Source organism: Somniosus microcephalus, chromosome 4 (assembly GCF_052327205.1).
Source record: "Somniosus microcephalus isolate GS21.2 chromosome 4, FLI_Smic_1.0, whole genome shotgun sequence".
Classification (NCBI taxonomy): Eukaryota; Metazoa; Chordata; class Chondrichthyes; order Squaliformes; family Somniosidae; genus Somniosus; species Somniosus microcephalus.
In genome coordinates, this window is record NC_140990.1 from 312803040 (window position 1) to 312819726 (window position 16687).

The 16687-nt window shown below is 47.6% G+C and overlaps 1 protein-coding gene across 3 annotated transcripts in view; it reads left to right on the forward strand.

Annotated features, from left to right (window-relative positions):
* LOC147120603 (desmin-like) overlaps positions 1-16687 on the forward strand; it is a 149425-nt gene that overhangs the window by 39275 nt on the left and 93463 nt on the right. For 2 of the 3 annotated variants that reach the window (XM_085986732.1, XM_085986731.1), the window contains exon 3: positions 15731-15826. The exons of the other annotated variant lie outside the window; for it this stretch is intronic. In XM_085986732.1, coding sequence (XP_085842858.1) covers positions 15731-15826 — 96 coding nt within the window. The remainder of the gene's footprint in view (positions 1-15730; positions 15827-16687) is intronic. 3 annotated transcript variants of the gene reach the window in all.

Genomic DNA, 16687 nt, shown 5'->3' on the forward strand with positions numbered 1-16687 from the left:
CAATTATCATTGTAAAGCGTATTATATTATGGTTACTATTGCCTAGATGTTCCCCTACTTTAACTTCTGTTATCTGCTCTGGTTCATTCCCCATTACTAGATCCAACAGCGAATCCTCCCTTGTTGGGCTATTTTACATATTGGATTAGAAAGGCATCCTGTACACATTGTAGGAACTCCATTCTCTTATCCCCTTTACCTACCTCTTCTGTCCAATTAATAATCAGGGTAGTTGAAATCCCCCATGATTATTATTCTATGTTTTTTACTCATTTCCCTAATTTGTCTGCATATTTCTTCTTCCACCTCCCTTCCACTATTAGGTGGTCTGTAGACCGAGGGATATGGGGATCGGGCAGGAAAGTGGAGTTGAGGTAGAAGATCAGCCATGATCTTATTGAATGGCAGAGCAGGCTCGAAGGGCCCTATGACCTACACCTGCTCCTAATTCTTATGTTCTTAAGCGACGTGTTTCAACTTGTATGTTAAAATTGGGGGCTGAATTGAATGGCCCAAAAACTGGTGTCAGATCAAACAGTTGGTCCAAAAGCATTTGAGCCATAAACAAAGGGTAGCAGTTATATTTGGGGTAAGTACTGCATTGATGGAGACGACAGAGCGGATTAGGCGGTGGTCTGTCCAGCAGTCGTCGGCTCCTGTCATGGCGCGGGTGATGCGGACGTTCTTGCGGTCCCTTGCTTGGACGATGACGTAGTCCAGCAGATGCCAGTACTTGGAGTGAGGGTGCTGCCATAAAGCCTTGTACTTGTCTCTCTGACCGAACAAGGTGTTGGTTATGACAAGGCCATGTTCTAAGCATTTCGTCAAGAGGAGGTACCGTTGGTAATGCTTGCATTTTTGGCTAAAACCCCTGCCTGGACCCTCTGGCTACTGGCTTGTTTGGCTGGTTAATGCAGGCACAATGGCTGCTTTGCATAAACCAGGCTGAGAATGAGGAAATTCCTGACATCATGGAGCCATTTTTGAGACAGATGGAATTTGTGTCTCAACAAGTCTCCACAGAAACTGCCAATAAAGGCTGAGGCCTGTTGGATCCATGTCCTGATACCATTTCTGATCTCGCCAAAGGACTTCCAGGGTACTTACCAGTGTGGCCAATAGCCCTGCAGATTAGTAAAGTAATGTTTCTTTAATTGAACACTACGATTTGCCTTTCTTTGATTGTGTAATAACCCCCTCGGGCTGCACTCGCATTTGCGCCAGCGACACTGACTCGAGGCGGCAGCTGCGTGGTAACTGCCCCTCACTGATTGGCAGGCCAGTGTAATTGGCAGGCCAGTCCAGCCACTGATGTGCATTGGGAGGGCCCCACCCTCTCTTTGCACTGATTGGCTGGGGAGCCCTGTTGAGAGAGCCTGCAAATGCACATCAGTGGCTGGGCAGGCCTGCCAATCACACGGCTGGCAGTGAGGTACGATTGCCATGCAGCTGCTTGCTTCGAGTCAACGTCCCCGGTGAGAAGCTTCATTGTGCCACGGGAGCGTGAGTGTGCAGCCCATTTATTTAACTGCGGCCCAATCAGGAGAGCTGTGCGGCCACGCGTGCGTAGCTTAGGGAGAACAGTGAATACAACCCCAGTTTGTGTAATCTCTCCTCGTAATTTAACCCTTGTAGTCTAGGTGTCATTCTGGTAAATCTACGCTGCACTCCCTCCAAGGCCAGTATATTCTCCCTACGGTGTGGTGCCCAGAACTGCTCACAGTACTCCAGGTGTGTTCTAATGAGGGCTTTGTATAGCTGCAGCATAACTTCTACCCCCTTGCATTCTAGTCTTCTAGATATAAAGGCCAGCATTCCATTTGTCTGTTTGATTATTTTCTGTACCTGTCCTTGACATTTTAATGATCTATGTGCATGGACCCCTAAGTCTCTTTGGACAGGCATTGTTTCTAGGTTTTCACCATTTAGAAAGTATCCTGTTCTATCCTTTTTAGGTCCAAAGTGGATGACCTCACATTTGCCTACATTGAAATCCATTTACCAGAGTTTTGCCCATTCACTTAACCTATTACTATATCTTGTAATTTTATGCTTCCGTCTACACTGCTTACAATGCTGCCTATCTTTGTGTCATCGGTGGACTTGGATATGTGGCTCTCTATCCCATCATCTAAGTCATTATTAAATGGGTGAATACTTGAGGCCCAAACACAGATTCTTGCGGGACATCACTAGTCACCATCTGCCAATTAGAGTACCTGCCCATTATCCCTACTGTCTATCTCCTGTCGCTCAGCCAATTTCTTAACCAGATCAATAATGTGCCTTCAATTCCATGAGCTTCAACATTAGCTAACAGTCTCTTAAGAGGGACTTTATCAGTTGCTTTCTGGAATTCCATAGACATTCTCATAGGGAAGTGGTTAAGCAAAACCACAGCAAATGGCATTTTAAAGGCAAGCCAGTTGAGCCTAAACATTTTTCTTTGCCTCCACGATGGGCCTCTGGATCCTCCTATCGCAGGATGTAGAGTTGATCTAGAAAACTGGAAGAGCTGCTGCTAAATGCTTGACGAAACATATAGCTTCAAGGATGTGATGGATACTCTTGCTGATGGTGGTGAAAAAGATGATTATTGCAATATTATAGTTAATAACACTGATTTGGAGGTGGATATTTCAGGACTAGATTGGAGACAGTTGCTGCAAATCCATCAGACTTTGATTGCAGTTGGAGTTCAGTGTGGGGAAGTGTGAGGTCATCCACTTTGGACCCAAGAAAGATAGATCAGAATATTTTCTAAAAGGTGAGAAGCTAGGAACTGTGGAGGAGCGGATGGATTTAGGGATCCATGTACAGAAATCACTAAAAACTAGTGGACAGATATAAAAAAAAATCAAAAAGGCTAATGGAATGTTCCCCTCCAAGGGGAATGTTCCTGACTTCGAAATATGTCGGCCGTTCCTTCATCGTCGCTGGGTCAAAATCCTGGAACTCCCTCCCTAACAGCACTGTGGGAGTACCTTCACCACATGGACTGCAACTGTTCAAGAAGGTGGTTCACCAATAAATGTTGGCCTTGCCAGCGACGCTCACATCGCATGAATGAATAAAAAAAAACTGAAGGGAGCAGGAATACAAATGGGTGGAAGTTATGCTATAGTTGTATAAACTCTGTTTAGACATCTGAGGTACTACGTTCAGTTCTGGGCACCATACCTCAAGAAAGATACATTGGCCCTGGAGGACGTGCAGCGAAGATTCACCTGAATGATACCAGGGCTAAAAGTGTTAAATCATTATATAGAATTTGCAGCACAGAAACAGGCCATTCAGCCCAACTGGTCTATGCCGGCGTTTATGCTCCACCCGAGCCTCCTCCCATCTACTTCATCAAATCCTATCAGTATATTCTTCTATTCCTTTTTCCCTTGATAGGGAATGGATGTTTTTACTTAAAAGTTTTACGTTATTCCACAAGATAATAGGGTTCGAAGGCATTTATTGGCTTTCATAGGTATTAAGTATACACTGATAACCATTATTGCCACTAACTATACGTATAGAATGATGACTGTAAAGTCCGCGCCTCAATAATACACGGACTTCGGGAGAACAGTTTAACAGGTACTTTACTGAACAGGAGGCAACGTCAGACTGAAAATACAGAAGCCTGCTAGGGCCTTTTATACAGGGGTGGTCACTGCTGGTACTGCAGTCTAAGACCAGTTATTCCCTTCAAGGTACATACACAACAATTCCTCCCCTTTTAGATAAACAGTACATAACATTCATTTAACAACTAAATAATAACTAATTACAATTACAATTTTCTCGGTACTATATACATCAACTGAAATAGTCAATTATAAGTTCAGTCTTTGAGGAGGCTTCCTGATCCTGACTGGATAGCGCCTTTCTCGAGTATCCTGTTCTGGCGGTGGAGTCAATTCTGGCTCATTGTCATTGGTTGGTTCGTCAGCTTCCAATACCCCTGCTTCTGAGGTAGGCGCAATCTGTACTTCGGGCTCATTACCAGGTGCACCTGCTTGTGGTATAGGTTTGGCTTGTTCCTGTGACTCCAGAATCTGGTCAGCATGGCGTCTCACGATGCTCTCTCCAACGTCCACTGTGTACATTAGTGGTCCCTGCTGTGTGCATATCGTTCCAGGCTGCCATTTTTCTGTTCGGTAGTCGCGGGCCAAGACTGGTTGCCCTACCTTGAAGCTCCTGGTTGGCTTCTCATTTATGTGCTGGAACTGCTTATCCTCAACATCTCGTCTTATGTTTGGTTTGAGCAAATCCAAGCGACATCTTAGTCTTCGGTTGAAAAACAGTACGGCTGGAGTTTGGTTGGTTACTGCATGTGTCGCATTCCGGTAAGCAAACAAGAAGTTATCCACCTTGTGTTGTAGTGGTATGTCGTCATTATACATTGCCTTTATGGCCTTTTTAAAGGTCTGAACAAACCTCTCAGCCAATCCATTTGTGGCTGGATGATATGGGGCAGATGTGTAATGTTTCACCCCATTATTCTTCAGGAACCTCCGGAAACCCTCAGACACAAACTGTGGGCCATTGTCGGAGCAAATCTGTTCTGGCAACCCATTCCTGGCGAAGATGGTCCTTAGGACTGCAATAGTTTTCTCCGTGGTGGTGGAGGACATTTTAATGACCTCCGGCCATTTCGAATGGGCGTCCACAGCGATTAGAAACATTGAGTCCATAAATGGACCAGCAAAATCAATGTGTACCCGTTGCCATGGAGATGAGGGCCACTCCCATGGATGTAGCGGGGCCTGTGGTGGAGCGTTTTGGACCTTCTGGCATCCTGTGCATCTCTTGGTCATATCCTCGATTTCTTTATCGATTCCCGGCCACCACACAAACGCCCTGGCTAGGCTCTTCATTTTTACCCCTCCCAGATGACCCCCATGAAGCTCATTGAGCACTCTATCTCTCAACTTGGGTGGAATTACCACTCGGGATCCACACATCAAGGTTCCCTGGCACACTGACAGCTGTTCTCTCCTTGGCGAGAATCCTGGCAACAGTGAGTCGCCATATGCTGGCCATCCCTTCACCGTCAAATCATAGACCCGAGAGAGTGTCGGGTCATTTCGGGTTTCCTTCTCAATACTTGCGTTTGTAACAGGCAAACATTCGACTATGGTCGCATGGAATATCTCCACAGGGTCCACTGCAGGTGCTTCTTCCGCCGTAGGCAACGGTAGGCGCGACAGCCCATCAGCGTTTCCATGCTATTTCGTACTTTTGTACTCTATGTCGTACTGATGTGCCCCTAGAAAAAGTGACCATCTTTGCAGCCGTTGCGCCGTCATTACCGGAACGACCTTCTTTGGGTTAAAAATTGAGACCAGGGGTTGATGATCAGTCAGTAGGGTGAATTTCTGCCCGTGCAGATAGTGATTGAACTTCTTCACCCCCCATACCAGGCTGAGGGCCTCCCTGTCAATCTGGGCGTAGTTACGCTCAGCTGAGGTTAGCGAGCGCGATGCAAAGGCTATTGGCCTCTCTGAACCGTCACGGAATTTGTGTGACAGCACCGCTCCAATGCCGTAAGGTGACGCATCACATGCCAACCGAATCAGTAGTGTTGGGTTGTAGTGGGCCAATACTTCTTTTGAAGTGATTAGGCATTTACATTCCTGAAAGGCACGCTTACACTCATCACTCCATTTCCATGTTACACCAGTTTGAAGCAGGGCGTTCAGTGGGTGCAGAATTGTAGATAAATTCGGCAAGAACTTATGGTAGTAGTTCACCAACCCGAGGAACGACCTCAGTTGCGACACATTTTCCGGTGCTGGAGCCTTGACTACAGCCTCAATTTTGTCCGGCGACTTATGCAACCCTTCCTCATCAATCATGTGGCCACAATACGAGATTTGTCTCCTGAAGAACTCGCATTTGGGACGGTTGGCTCGTAGCCCATATTCCTGCAATCTCGCGAGCACCTGTTCCAGGTTGGCAAGGTGTTCATTGGCATTTTCGCCCGTAACCAGGATGTCGTCCAAATAACACTGGGTCCCCGGGATCCCTTGCAGGACTTGTTCCATTGCCGTCTGCCACATAGCCGGGGCCGATGCTACCCCAAATACCAGTCGATTGTACTGGTAAAGGCCTTTGTGAGTGTTTATCGTGAGGTATTTCCTAGATGCTTCTTCCACCTCCATTTGTAGATATGCTTGAGCCAGATCAATCTTTGTAAAACGTTTCCCTCCAGATAGTGAGGCGAAAATATCTTCTATCCGCGGAAGTGGATACTGTACTGTGTGCAGGACTGGGTTCACAGTCACCTTGAAGTCCCCACAGATGCGAACCTTCCTTGGCTCCCCAGGCGTGCTGCTCAATGCTTTCTTCATTACAGGAATGATGGGTGTGGCCCACTCGCTCCAGTCCACCTTAGACAGCACCCCCGAACGCTCCAGACTCTCCAGTTCAGCTTTAATGGCTGGGCGGATCATGTATGGCACCGGTCTGGCCTTGAAAAATTTTGGGGTTGCGTTATCCTCAATCTTTATGGTTGCCTTTACTCCTTTTAGAGTCCCAAGTCCTTGTTGGAACACCTCTTCCGCGTCAGATAGAATTTGTGACATGTCCAGGTGCGACGTCATCATCCTTTTTGTCAGTCACCGTTAGTGCCAGAATGGAATGCCAATCCAATTGTATTTTTCGGATCCATTCACGCCCCAATAATGGTGGTCCTCCATCTCGTAGTATATACATGTATAGTTTCTGTGTTTCCTTTCCGTTATATTCAACTGGCACCCTTATTTTTCCTCTGGGGTAGACCTTTTGCCCCGTGTATGTCATCAATACAATGGACGTGTCCTTTAAGGGTATGTGTGAGAATAGCCGCTCATAGTCTCGTCGATTCATGACAGTTAGGGCTGATCCTGTGTCCAATTCCATCTTTACTGGGGACCCTGCTATCATGAGGGTGACCCAAATGGTTCAGTGATCTTCCTTTGCGATCACGTTGTATAACTTTAAACAACTTAGTCTCCTGCTCCCGGAGTCCTTATCACTCTCCTGATCTTCTGAACTACTATCTGTCAGTTTCTTTACTTTCCTGTACTGTTCCTTAATAGTTCTTGTCGTGTTGGTTTTCTTTCCCGACCTGCAGACTCTTGCTATATGTCCCATTTTTCCGCATTGCCTGCATATTTTGTCTTTAAACCAGCAGTCCTTCTGCTCATGGGTTGTTCTGCCGCAGCGATAGCACTTTTCTGCTCCATACGCCATTTCGTTAGCGCTGTATTCTTGTGGTTTCCGTTGTATTTCCGCAGCTCCCCGTGCTGCTGCTTCGTAGGATACTGCCACGCTGAAAGCCTGTTCTAGCGTCAGGTCCTTTTTTGAAAGTAGTCGTTTCTGGGTTCCTTCACTCTGGAGCCCGCAGACAAACTTATCCCGCAAGGTGTCTGCCAGTCCTGATCCGAACTGGCAGTGCTTCGATAACTTGCGTAGTTCCGTAAGATAGTCAGCATTGGTCTCATCTTTGTGCTGGTTTCTTTCATGGAACTTGAATCTTTCTGCTATCAGCAGTGGTGTAGGGCTTAGGTGTTCCTGTAAGATATGAACAATCTCCTCAAAACTTTTCTCCATTGGTTTAGCTGGGGTAATTAAATTCCGCAATAGGCCGTACGTACTCGCACCCATCAGATTTAATAATACCGAGGCCCTCTTTCCATCGGCCACCTCATTTGCCTTGCAGTACACTTCAATTCTTTCCACATACGTGGTCCAGTCTTCTACCTCGTTGTCGAAAGCAGTGATACTGCCACTTTTCGGCATCTTGGGTGAATTAAAATGGCGCCTCCCGCGCTTTTGCTTCTTCCCCAATGGAATAAAATGGCGCCTCCCGTGCTTTTGCTTCTTCCCCAACGGGATAAAATGGCGCCTCCCGTGCTTTTGCTTCTTCCCCTTGCTGCCACGCTGCTCCTAGCATTCTACGCGGTAATGGCGGCGACCCGCAGCTTCGGCGCGTCTCGCTTTCCTTCCCCCCGTTTAGTTTCTCTCCGCTGCCCTGTTCTTGAGCACCGACCGCGCCCTGTGCGCTCCACCCTCTCTCTTTTCTTTTCCCGGCGACGCTGCGCGGCCCGTTTTGTAGAGCCACTCGATCGAGCTTGAGCCTGCCGCAGTCCGGAAGGGTCAGCGCGCTACCTGCTACCAGCACGATTTGCTGGAACACCTTAACTGGGGAGCCAAGCACAGCTCTCCACAGTCTCTCCCGCAATTCTCCAAACACCGATGAATTCTTTGGGCGGTTGCCCTCGGCCGACGCCCGTTGCTCAGACTACGACCTTCCAGAACCCTCCTCTCAGGGCGAGATCCCCGTGAGATGATGCCACACTGCAGGTGAGTTCGAACTTACTCGTCGCCACTGTAAAGTCCGCGCCTCAATAATACACGGACTTCGGGAGAACAGTTTAACAGGTACTTTACTGAACAGGAGGCAACGTCAGACTGAAAATACAGAAGCCTGCTAGGGCCTTTTATACAGGGGTGGTCACTGCCGGTACTGCAGTCTAAGACCAGTTATTCCCTTAAAGGTACATACACAACAATGACTATTACAACAACTTGCATTTATAATTGCGCCTTTAACATAGTAACAGGAATAGGCCATTCAGCCCCTTGAGCCTGGTCTGCCATTCAATGAGATCCTGGCTGATCTGTATCGTAATTCCATCTGCCTGCCTGTCTAGAAAAAATCTACTGATCTCCGATTTAAAATTATTAATTGAGCTAGCATCATCTGCTTTTTGTGGGAGAGAGTTATACACTTCTACCACCTCAAAGCGCTTCACAGGGGCATTATCATGCAAAATTTGACACTGAGCCACATACAGAGATATGTCTGGTGAGAGGTAGGTTTTAAGGAGTGTCTTAAAGAAGGAGAGAGAGGCGGTGTTCAGCAGCAGAAAGGCCCCCCCATCAGCGATATTTAAAGGGAGCATCACCAACTTTCAGGTAGCTTACTTTTTGATTTCTACTGGCTAGTTTGTGGCGCTGTTTGAAGCTTTCTAGAGTTATTTCAAGTTGGTGAGGTAACGGAATGGTGCTGCAAGTGGAGAAGGCATTGCTTCTGAATTCAAGGGTTCTGGTCAGACCACTTGGTGCCAGTCATGGGTGCTCTAGTTGTTATTCCCCCCTGGCCTGCAGCATATCAGGGAGATGGAGCAAAGGCAGCAAAGAAGAGGACAATGTGCTCGTAGAAGGAGGAGGAGGAGGGGAAGAAGGGCTCTGAGCAGGAGGCCTTACTCACCTATGGTCTTCCGAGAGCAATTTTCTTATCTCAGCCTGAGCCAGGAGTCGTGTCTGAGGCATCTGCGATTTACAAAGGAGGTGCTCACAGAACTCTGCCACCTCTTGCAAGCGGACCTGAAGCCTCACTCCAGGGCAAGGACAGCGTTGCCAGTGGCTGTGAGTGACCGTGGCCGTGCATTTCTTCACATCGGGATCCTTCCAGGTTGGAGCAGGCGACATCTAACGCTTCACAGTTCGCTGTCCACTGCCGTATAAGGGAGGCGACAGAAGCTCTTTATGCCAGGAGAGGTGACTTCATTGTTTTCTCTCTAACCAGAGAGAAGCAGGCGGAGCGTGCATGTGGCTTTGCCAGGATAGCAGACTTCCCATGGTGCAGGCCGCCATCGACTGCATGCACGTGGCTTTGTGGGCACCGTAAATAAATGCTGAGTTGTACCACAACTGCAAAAGTTACCACTCGCTGAATGTGTGACCATGCTCAGCATATCATGATGGTGAATGCCCAGTATCCTGGCAGCAGTCATGTTGCTTTCATTCTGCGCCAACCTGCTGTTCCCTTAGTCTTTGTGCGACCAAGACAAACCAGAGGGTGGCTACTGGGTGACCAGGGCTATCCCTTGACCACCTGGCTCATGACTCCACCCCGCAACCCAACCACACTTGGGCAGCATGTGTACAACGAGAGCCATGCTGCCACACAAAACATCATAAGAGTAGACCATTGACGTCCTTAAACACACTTTGCACTGCCTGGACTGCTCTGGAGGAGCTCTACAGTATTCAGTGGAGCATGTGTCCCAATTCGTCATGGTCTGCTATTCCCTCCACAACCTGGCCATCATGAGGACACAGTCCTTGCCACCAGGAGTACGGCCAGCAGCTCGGGAGCAGGAAGAGGAGGAAGTGGAAGGAGGCAACCCAGACAGCCCCTTTCTGGCTGGGATATCTGGGATTGAATCATCCGCCTGCAGTACGATTGATCGCAACCTGGTCGAACCAAATCCCTATTCAACATTAGTCCCACACCTTACCTTCCCTCTGTTACTGACCATCACAGCGTCATCTTGGCCACAATGCTTAAATAAAAACCAATACAAAGCAAACATTCCAATCAAACTTCCCCATACATCCATTCAATATTACATCAAAAATGTAAATAATCACCCATGTGATTCCCTTGGTGACTGTTTTGTGTGTGCTTTTGCCTATCCTAGTGTTCCTATGCAATGTTACCCCAGTAGCTGCAACATGGTGGAAGGCTACTGACTTTCAGTGGGGAGACTGCAGGTGGCCTCAAGGAGCGCTAGGCCTAGTAGGCCAGGCTTCGGACTGCACCACCTCGGCATAGGTGGCAGTAGTCTGGGGTGACTGGCTGGCTGACTGGCAACAGCAAGGGCACTGGTGGAGTGGCAGTGGTGTGAGGACGAATGCTGTCATCCTGAGTAAGGTCGTCCTTCATGGATCCGTTGCCACTCCCCCGGGACAGCGCCTCAGCAATCTTGGTAATCTGCTGGAGTAGACTTCTGCATGCCCCTTTCAACACTGGTAAACCCAGCAATGATGGCAGCAGTCTGTGCTTGCATGACTTTGGTCTGAGCTTCCATTGTAGCACTCAGACATTGGGTGGCTCGTGCTTGTGCTGCAATGGAAGCTGAGACTTCGGCCAACAGATGCAACATGATAGTTGGGTCCACAAGTGCGATAATGGATCTGCCCAACCATTCCACGCTGGAAAAGATGGGCTCCAGGCTCTGCCAAAGCTCTGTGCAAGGCTGGAGCTGGACTCCTCCATGCTCCTTGACATTGCATTCAGGGTATCTGGCAGGCCTGCAGATGCAGCAAGCATTTCATTGTGCATATCCATCAGCGTTCTTCTGTAGGCCACCCCATCGTGGTCTTCATCTGAGTCCTTGTGTGTGACCGCGCCCTCCGGGGAACTGGCACCTGAGCTGCCCTTTCCCACTGCCCTGGCTGCAGGCCACTTGTGTCCGGTGTCTCATGACATGCAGATCCCGCGTCTAACCTATCTAAAATAGGCGGAGTGTCCGTATCTGAGCTGGTGGCTGAGAATGTGAGATCGGGTGACGGTGTTTTTCTTTTTGACTCTCCTCTCCCTGTTATTATTTGACCACTGGCTGGGCATGCTGGATTTCTTGGGTGTCTGAAATGAGAAAGACACAAGGGTAGGGTTGTGGTGAGGGATTGGGGGAGAAATCAAGAGCGGCATGCTTACACTTTGCAGGTTCATTTTGATTGGCCCTTGTATCGATTTAGAAGAGACTGTGGGGGCTGCACTCTGACCTCTTTCCCTGGGCCTCTCCATTGTTCTTTCCAGCAGATTTGATGTACAGGTCTCTCCAGGCCGAGATTCAAGGCTGCAATGAGCAGGATGTGGATGGAGAGCAAGATCAACCCTCCCCTTTAAGAACTGGCCGGCGCCATTGTGTCTGTGTTCCATTGCTGACTGACATCACATGAGCTTCGCCAGCGCTCTGAGGTAGCACCTCGCTCCTCGGCCTTTGCGCCTTAAGAGAGGTGTGTAGCGCCTGATTTAGTGCTCCAATCAACTCCAGGGGCAATAAAAGCCAACTTTGCAGTTGGAGGCGATAATTAACGCCAGGCACTAAACTTTGCGCACGGCCGATAATCGTGCCCCAAAGGGGGTGATACTGAATTTTTTCCCCCCATATGCTTTGTTAACCACTCTCTCTATGTCCTGCCACCTTCAGGGACCTATGATCATTAACTCCCAGGTCCCTCTGTCCCTGCACAATCTTTAAAACTGTGCCATTAAGTGTATATTGCCTCTTCCTGTTCCTTCTGCTAAAATGCATCACCTCACACTTCTCTGTATTAAATTCCATCTGCCACTTGTCTGCCCATTCTGCTAGCCTTTCTATGTCCTGTTGCAGTCGATTGGTGTCATCCTCACTGTTTGCCACACGCCCAAGTTTGGTGTCATCTGCAAATTTAGAAATTCTGCTCTGTATTCCAATATCCAGGTCATTTATATATCAAAAAAAGCAGTGGCCCCAGCACTGACCCTTGGGGAATACCACTGTCTACCATCCTCCAGTCTGAAAAACAGCCATTTACCACAACTCGCTGTTTTCTGTCCTTAAACCAATTCCTTACCCAAGCTACCACTGACCCACCTATTCCATGAGCCTCAATTTTGTTAACCAGCCTTTTATGTGGTACTTTGTCAAACACCTTCTGAAACTCCATGTAGACAACATCCCTTCATCAATCCTGTCTGTTTCTTCATCAAAAAATTCAATTAGATTAGTCAAACACGATCTGCCTTTTACAAATCTATGTTGGCTCTCCTTAATTAGCTTAAACCTCTCCAACTGCCCATTAAATTTTTCCTTGATTATTGTTTCTAAAACTTTACCCACCACTGATGTTAAACTGACCGGCCTATAGTTACTTGGATTGTCCTTACACCCTTTCTTGAATAATGGTGTCACATTTGCCATTTTTTTTCAATTCCTCAGGCACATCCCCCGCATCTAGGGAAGATTGGAAAATTATGGCAAGCTCTTCCACTATCTTCTCCCCCAATTCCCTTAGCAACCTGAGATGCACGCCATCTGGACCAGGCGACTTGTCCACTCTAAGCATACCCAGCCTTTCTAGTGCAACCTGCCTATCAATTTTCACCCTTCCCATTGCTTCTACCTTTTCCACTTCTACTGATATTTTTTCAGCATCCACCTCCTTAGTAAACATCGATACAAAGTACTCATTGAGTATTCTAGCCTTGCCCTGCGCCTCTAAGCATATACAGTAAACTCTTTATCGGCACCTATGGGACCAGGATGGTGCCGGTTGATGGAAAAATTCTGGATAACAGAGAGGTATACCTACCACGGTGCTGCTTTTTCCACTCACCATCACCACTGACTAACTCGGCCACCGCGGGAGACTCGGACTCAGCAAAACGAGTGCTGGATGGATTCAGCAAGAATACCGGTTATTGAGGTGTTTTGTATTGAGATATATCTATTTTGTCGGTTATTAAAGTATTCCAGATGATAAAGTTTGGTCCCCAACAAGCTGGCCACCAAACTCCAAACTCTTGGCCTGAACACTTCCCTCTGCAACTGGACCCTGGACTTCCTAACAAACAGACCCCAGTCTGTCAAATTAGGTAACCACACCTCCCGCCCCCCCCCCCTTGACCCTGAACACGGGGGCCCCACAAGGATGTGTGCTGAGCCCCCTCCTCTACTCCCTCTTCACCCACGACTGTGTGGCTGTTAATGGTTCCAACACCATCATCAAGTTTGCGGATGACACCACGGTAGTAGGCCAGATCACCAACAACGATGAGTCAGCCTACAGGGAGGAGGTCCAGCATCTCGTGAAGTGGTGCGCCGATAACAACCTGGCCCTTAACACCAAGAAAACAAAAGAAATCATTGTGGACTTCAGGAAGTCCAAAGGCGGAAGTCACACCCCCATCCACATCAATGGGGCTGTGGTGGAAAGGGTGGACAGCTTTAAGTTCCTCGGAGTCCACATCACGGAAGACCTCTCCTGGTCCCTCAACACCACCTCTCTGGTGAAGAAGGCCCAGCAGCGCCTATATTTCCTAAGGAGGCTGAAGGGATGTAATCTGTCACCCCTGATCCTCTCTAACTTTTACCGCTGCACAATAGAGAGCATCCTGACAAACTGTATTACAGTATGGTATGGCAGCTGTAGCTACTATGACCGGAAAGCCCTGCAGCGGGTAGTCAAAACTGCCCAACGCATTACCGGCACCCGGCTACCGACCATAGAGCACATATACCAGAAACGCTGTCTACGGAGGTCACGGTCCATCATCAAAGACCCTACCCACCCCAGCCACAGTCTGTTCGCCCTCCTGCCATCTGGGAGACGCTACAGATGCATTCGCACCCGTACGACCAGATTTAGGAACAGCTTCTTTCCCAGGGCTGTCATCCTACTGAACTCCACAAATAAACTCTAAAGCCTGTAGAAGATTTTTGGGTTCCCTTTTATGTTAACCACTATTCTACTTTCATATTCTCTCTTTGCCAATCTTATTTTCATCTTCACATCCCCTCTCAACTTATTGTGTTTGGTCTGGCTCCCCCTTGAAGAATTCACCTGACATGCATCATACACCCTCTTTTTTTGTTTCATCATCTTCTTATCTCCCTCGTCATCCAAGGAGCCCTTGCTTTGGTTCCCTTACCCTTCCCTCTTGTTGGGATGTACCTAGCCTGTACTTGGAACATCTCCTCCTTAAAGATCACCCATTGTTCCGTTCAGTTTTTCCTGTCAGTCTTTGGTTCCATTTTACCCTGGCTAGATCCTTTCGCATCCCATTGAAGTTAGCCCTATTCCAGTTTAGAAGTTCCACTCTAAATTGTTCCTTGCTCCTCTCCATTGCTAATCTAAATCTTATGATACGATGATCAGGAGGTAAGTATCTTTTCACTTACCTGCTGAATCCAGTGTCCCTGCCTCTGCACCGCCCCCGCCACTCCCAACGAGGCCTCCGAACACCCCCCACCAACCCGGCTTCCAATCCCTGGCCCATGAACCCCAACCCAATCTCCGATCCTCTCCTCCCTCCCCCTTTCCTGGCCTACTGATCCCTACCTTCTGACCTCCCTCCGATCCTGGTCTTTTGTTGTCGTCCCCATCCCAGCTATCCGCCTCCCCCCCCACCCCCTGCCTCCAGCCTCCGTTCCCTCCCTCCTCTCTGCTCCCCAGCCTACCCGCCCAACAGCCACTCAGCCTGCTTCTCCATCTGGCTGGCTGCGGGTTGGGGGTGGGAGAAGAAAATGTTAATTAGTCCCTGCTGTTAAGTTTGGCAGGGTCTGAGGAAAACCCGTTCTCCCGGGTTTCCTGACCGCAACTCAGCCCCCACCCGTCTCCAAGTTAAAACTTTGCGCTATACCTTCCTAATGCACCTGCACATTGCATTGTTAATTTAATTGATATGCAACAGATATGCTGACTTTTTTTATATGTGGGCCACTGGATATATACAACTACGGTTTGTAGAGGTTCACTTTTAAGGTAGATAATTGGCATCAATACTGGCTTTAGAGATTACGGGGAGGGAGAGGGGTTGGAAATTACTTTTTCCAGTATTTAGTTGTGATGAATTTTAAAAATCCTGTTGTTATTTCCAGCTTTAGTAGCAGAATTTCCATAATCGCATGAGATATATTGTGAATTAAATGTCTGGAAGTTATATTTGTGATATAATTGATATAATGGTGATATAGGTGAAGCCTTAAGGCAATGGATCCATAGATTGTTTTCACAAATCTGTAGTCCTGACAAAAATACTTTGTGCAGTGGTTTGTGCAGTGCTTGTCTCTATACAATCACTCTCAATGTATGAAAATGATTATTAGTCAAAGAAGTAAAATTAGCTCCATAGCTACTTCCATGTTTGCCTTTTTAGTTGAAATGAACTGATACTGTAAAATTGAACTTACAGAAAACCGATGAAACCAATGTTGCATTAGATAAACTTCAACGTAAGGTTAAACTTTTGGAAATACAACTGTCACAACTGGAAGACATACGTGATCAGGTGAGTACAACAAAAAAAGTGCTGTTACCTGCTATATATTTGTAGGAACCAACTAAGAACATAAGAAATAAGAGGAGTAGGCCATACGGTCCCTCGAGCCTGCTCCACCATTCAATAAGATCATGGCTGATCAACGACCTCGACTCCACTTTCCCACCCGATCTCCACATCCCTTGATTGCCCTAGAGTCCAAAAATCAACCTCGGTCTTGAATATACTCAAAGACTCAGCATGCACAGCCCTCTGGGGCAGAGAATTTCAAAGATTCACAATCCTCTTAATGAAGAAATTCCTCCTCATCTCAGTCTTAAATGGTCGACCCCTTATCCTGAGACTGTGCCCCCTAGTTCTAGACTCTCCAGCCAGGGGAAACAACCCCTCAGCATCTACCCTGTCAATCCCCTTCAGAATCTTGCATGTTTCAATGAGATCCCCTCTCATTCTTCTAAACTCCAGAGAGTATAGGCCCATTCTACACAATCTCTCATCATAGGACAGCCCTCTCATCCCAGGAATCAGTCGCCTCCAAGGCAAGTATATCCTTCCTTAGATAAGGAGACCAAAACTGTGCACAGTACTCCAGGTGTGGTCTCACCAAGGCCCTGTACAATTATAGCAAGAGTTCCTTACTCTTACACTCCAACCCCCTTGCAATAAAGGCCAATATGCCACTTGCCTTCCTTATTGCTTGCTGTACCTGCATGCTAGCATTCTGTGTTTCTTGCACAAGGACACCCAAATCTCTCTGAACACCAACATTTAATACAGTTAATGCTTCACCTTAATAAATAACTAGGGACTAGGGGATTTCTACACTTTTAAACTTTACAGAAATTTTCAAATGTTTTCTCAGTGGTGGAG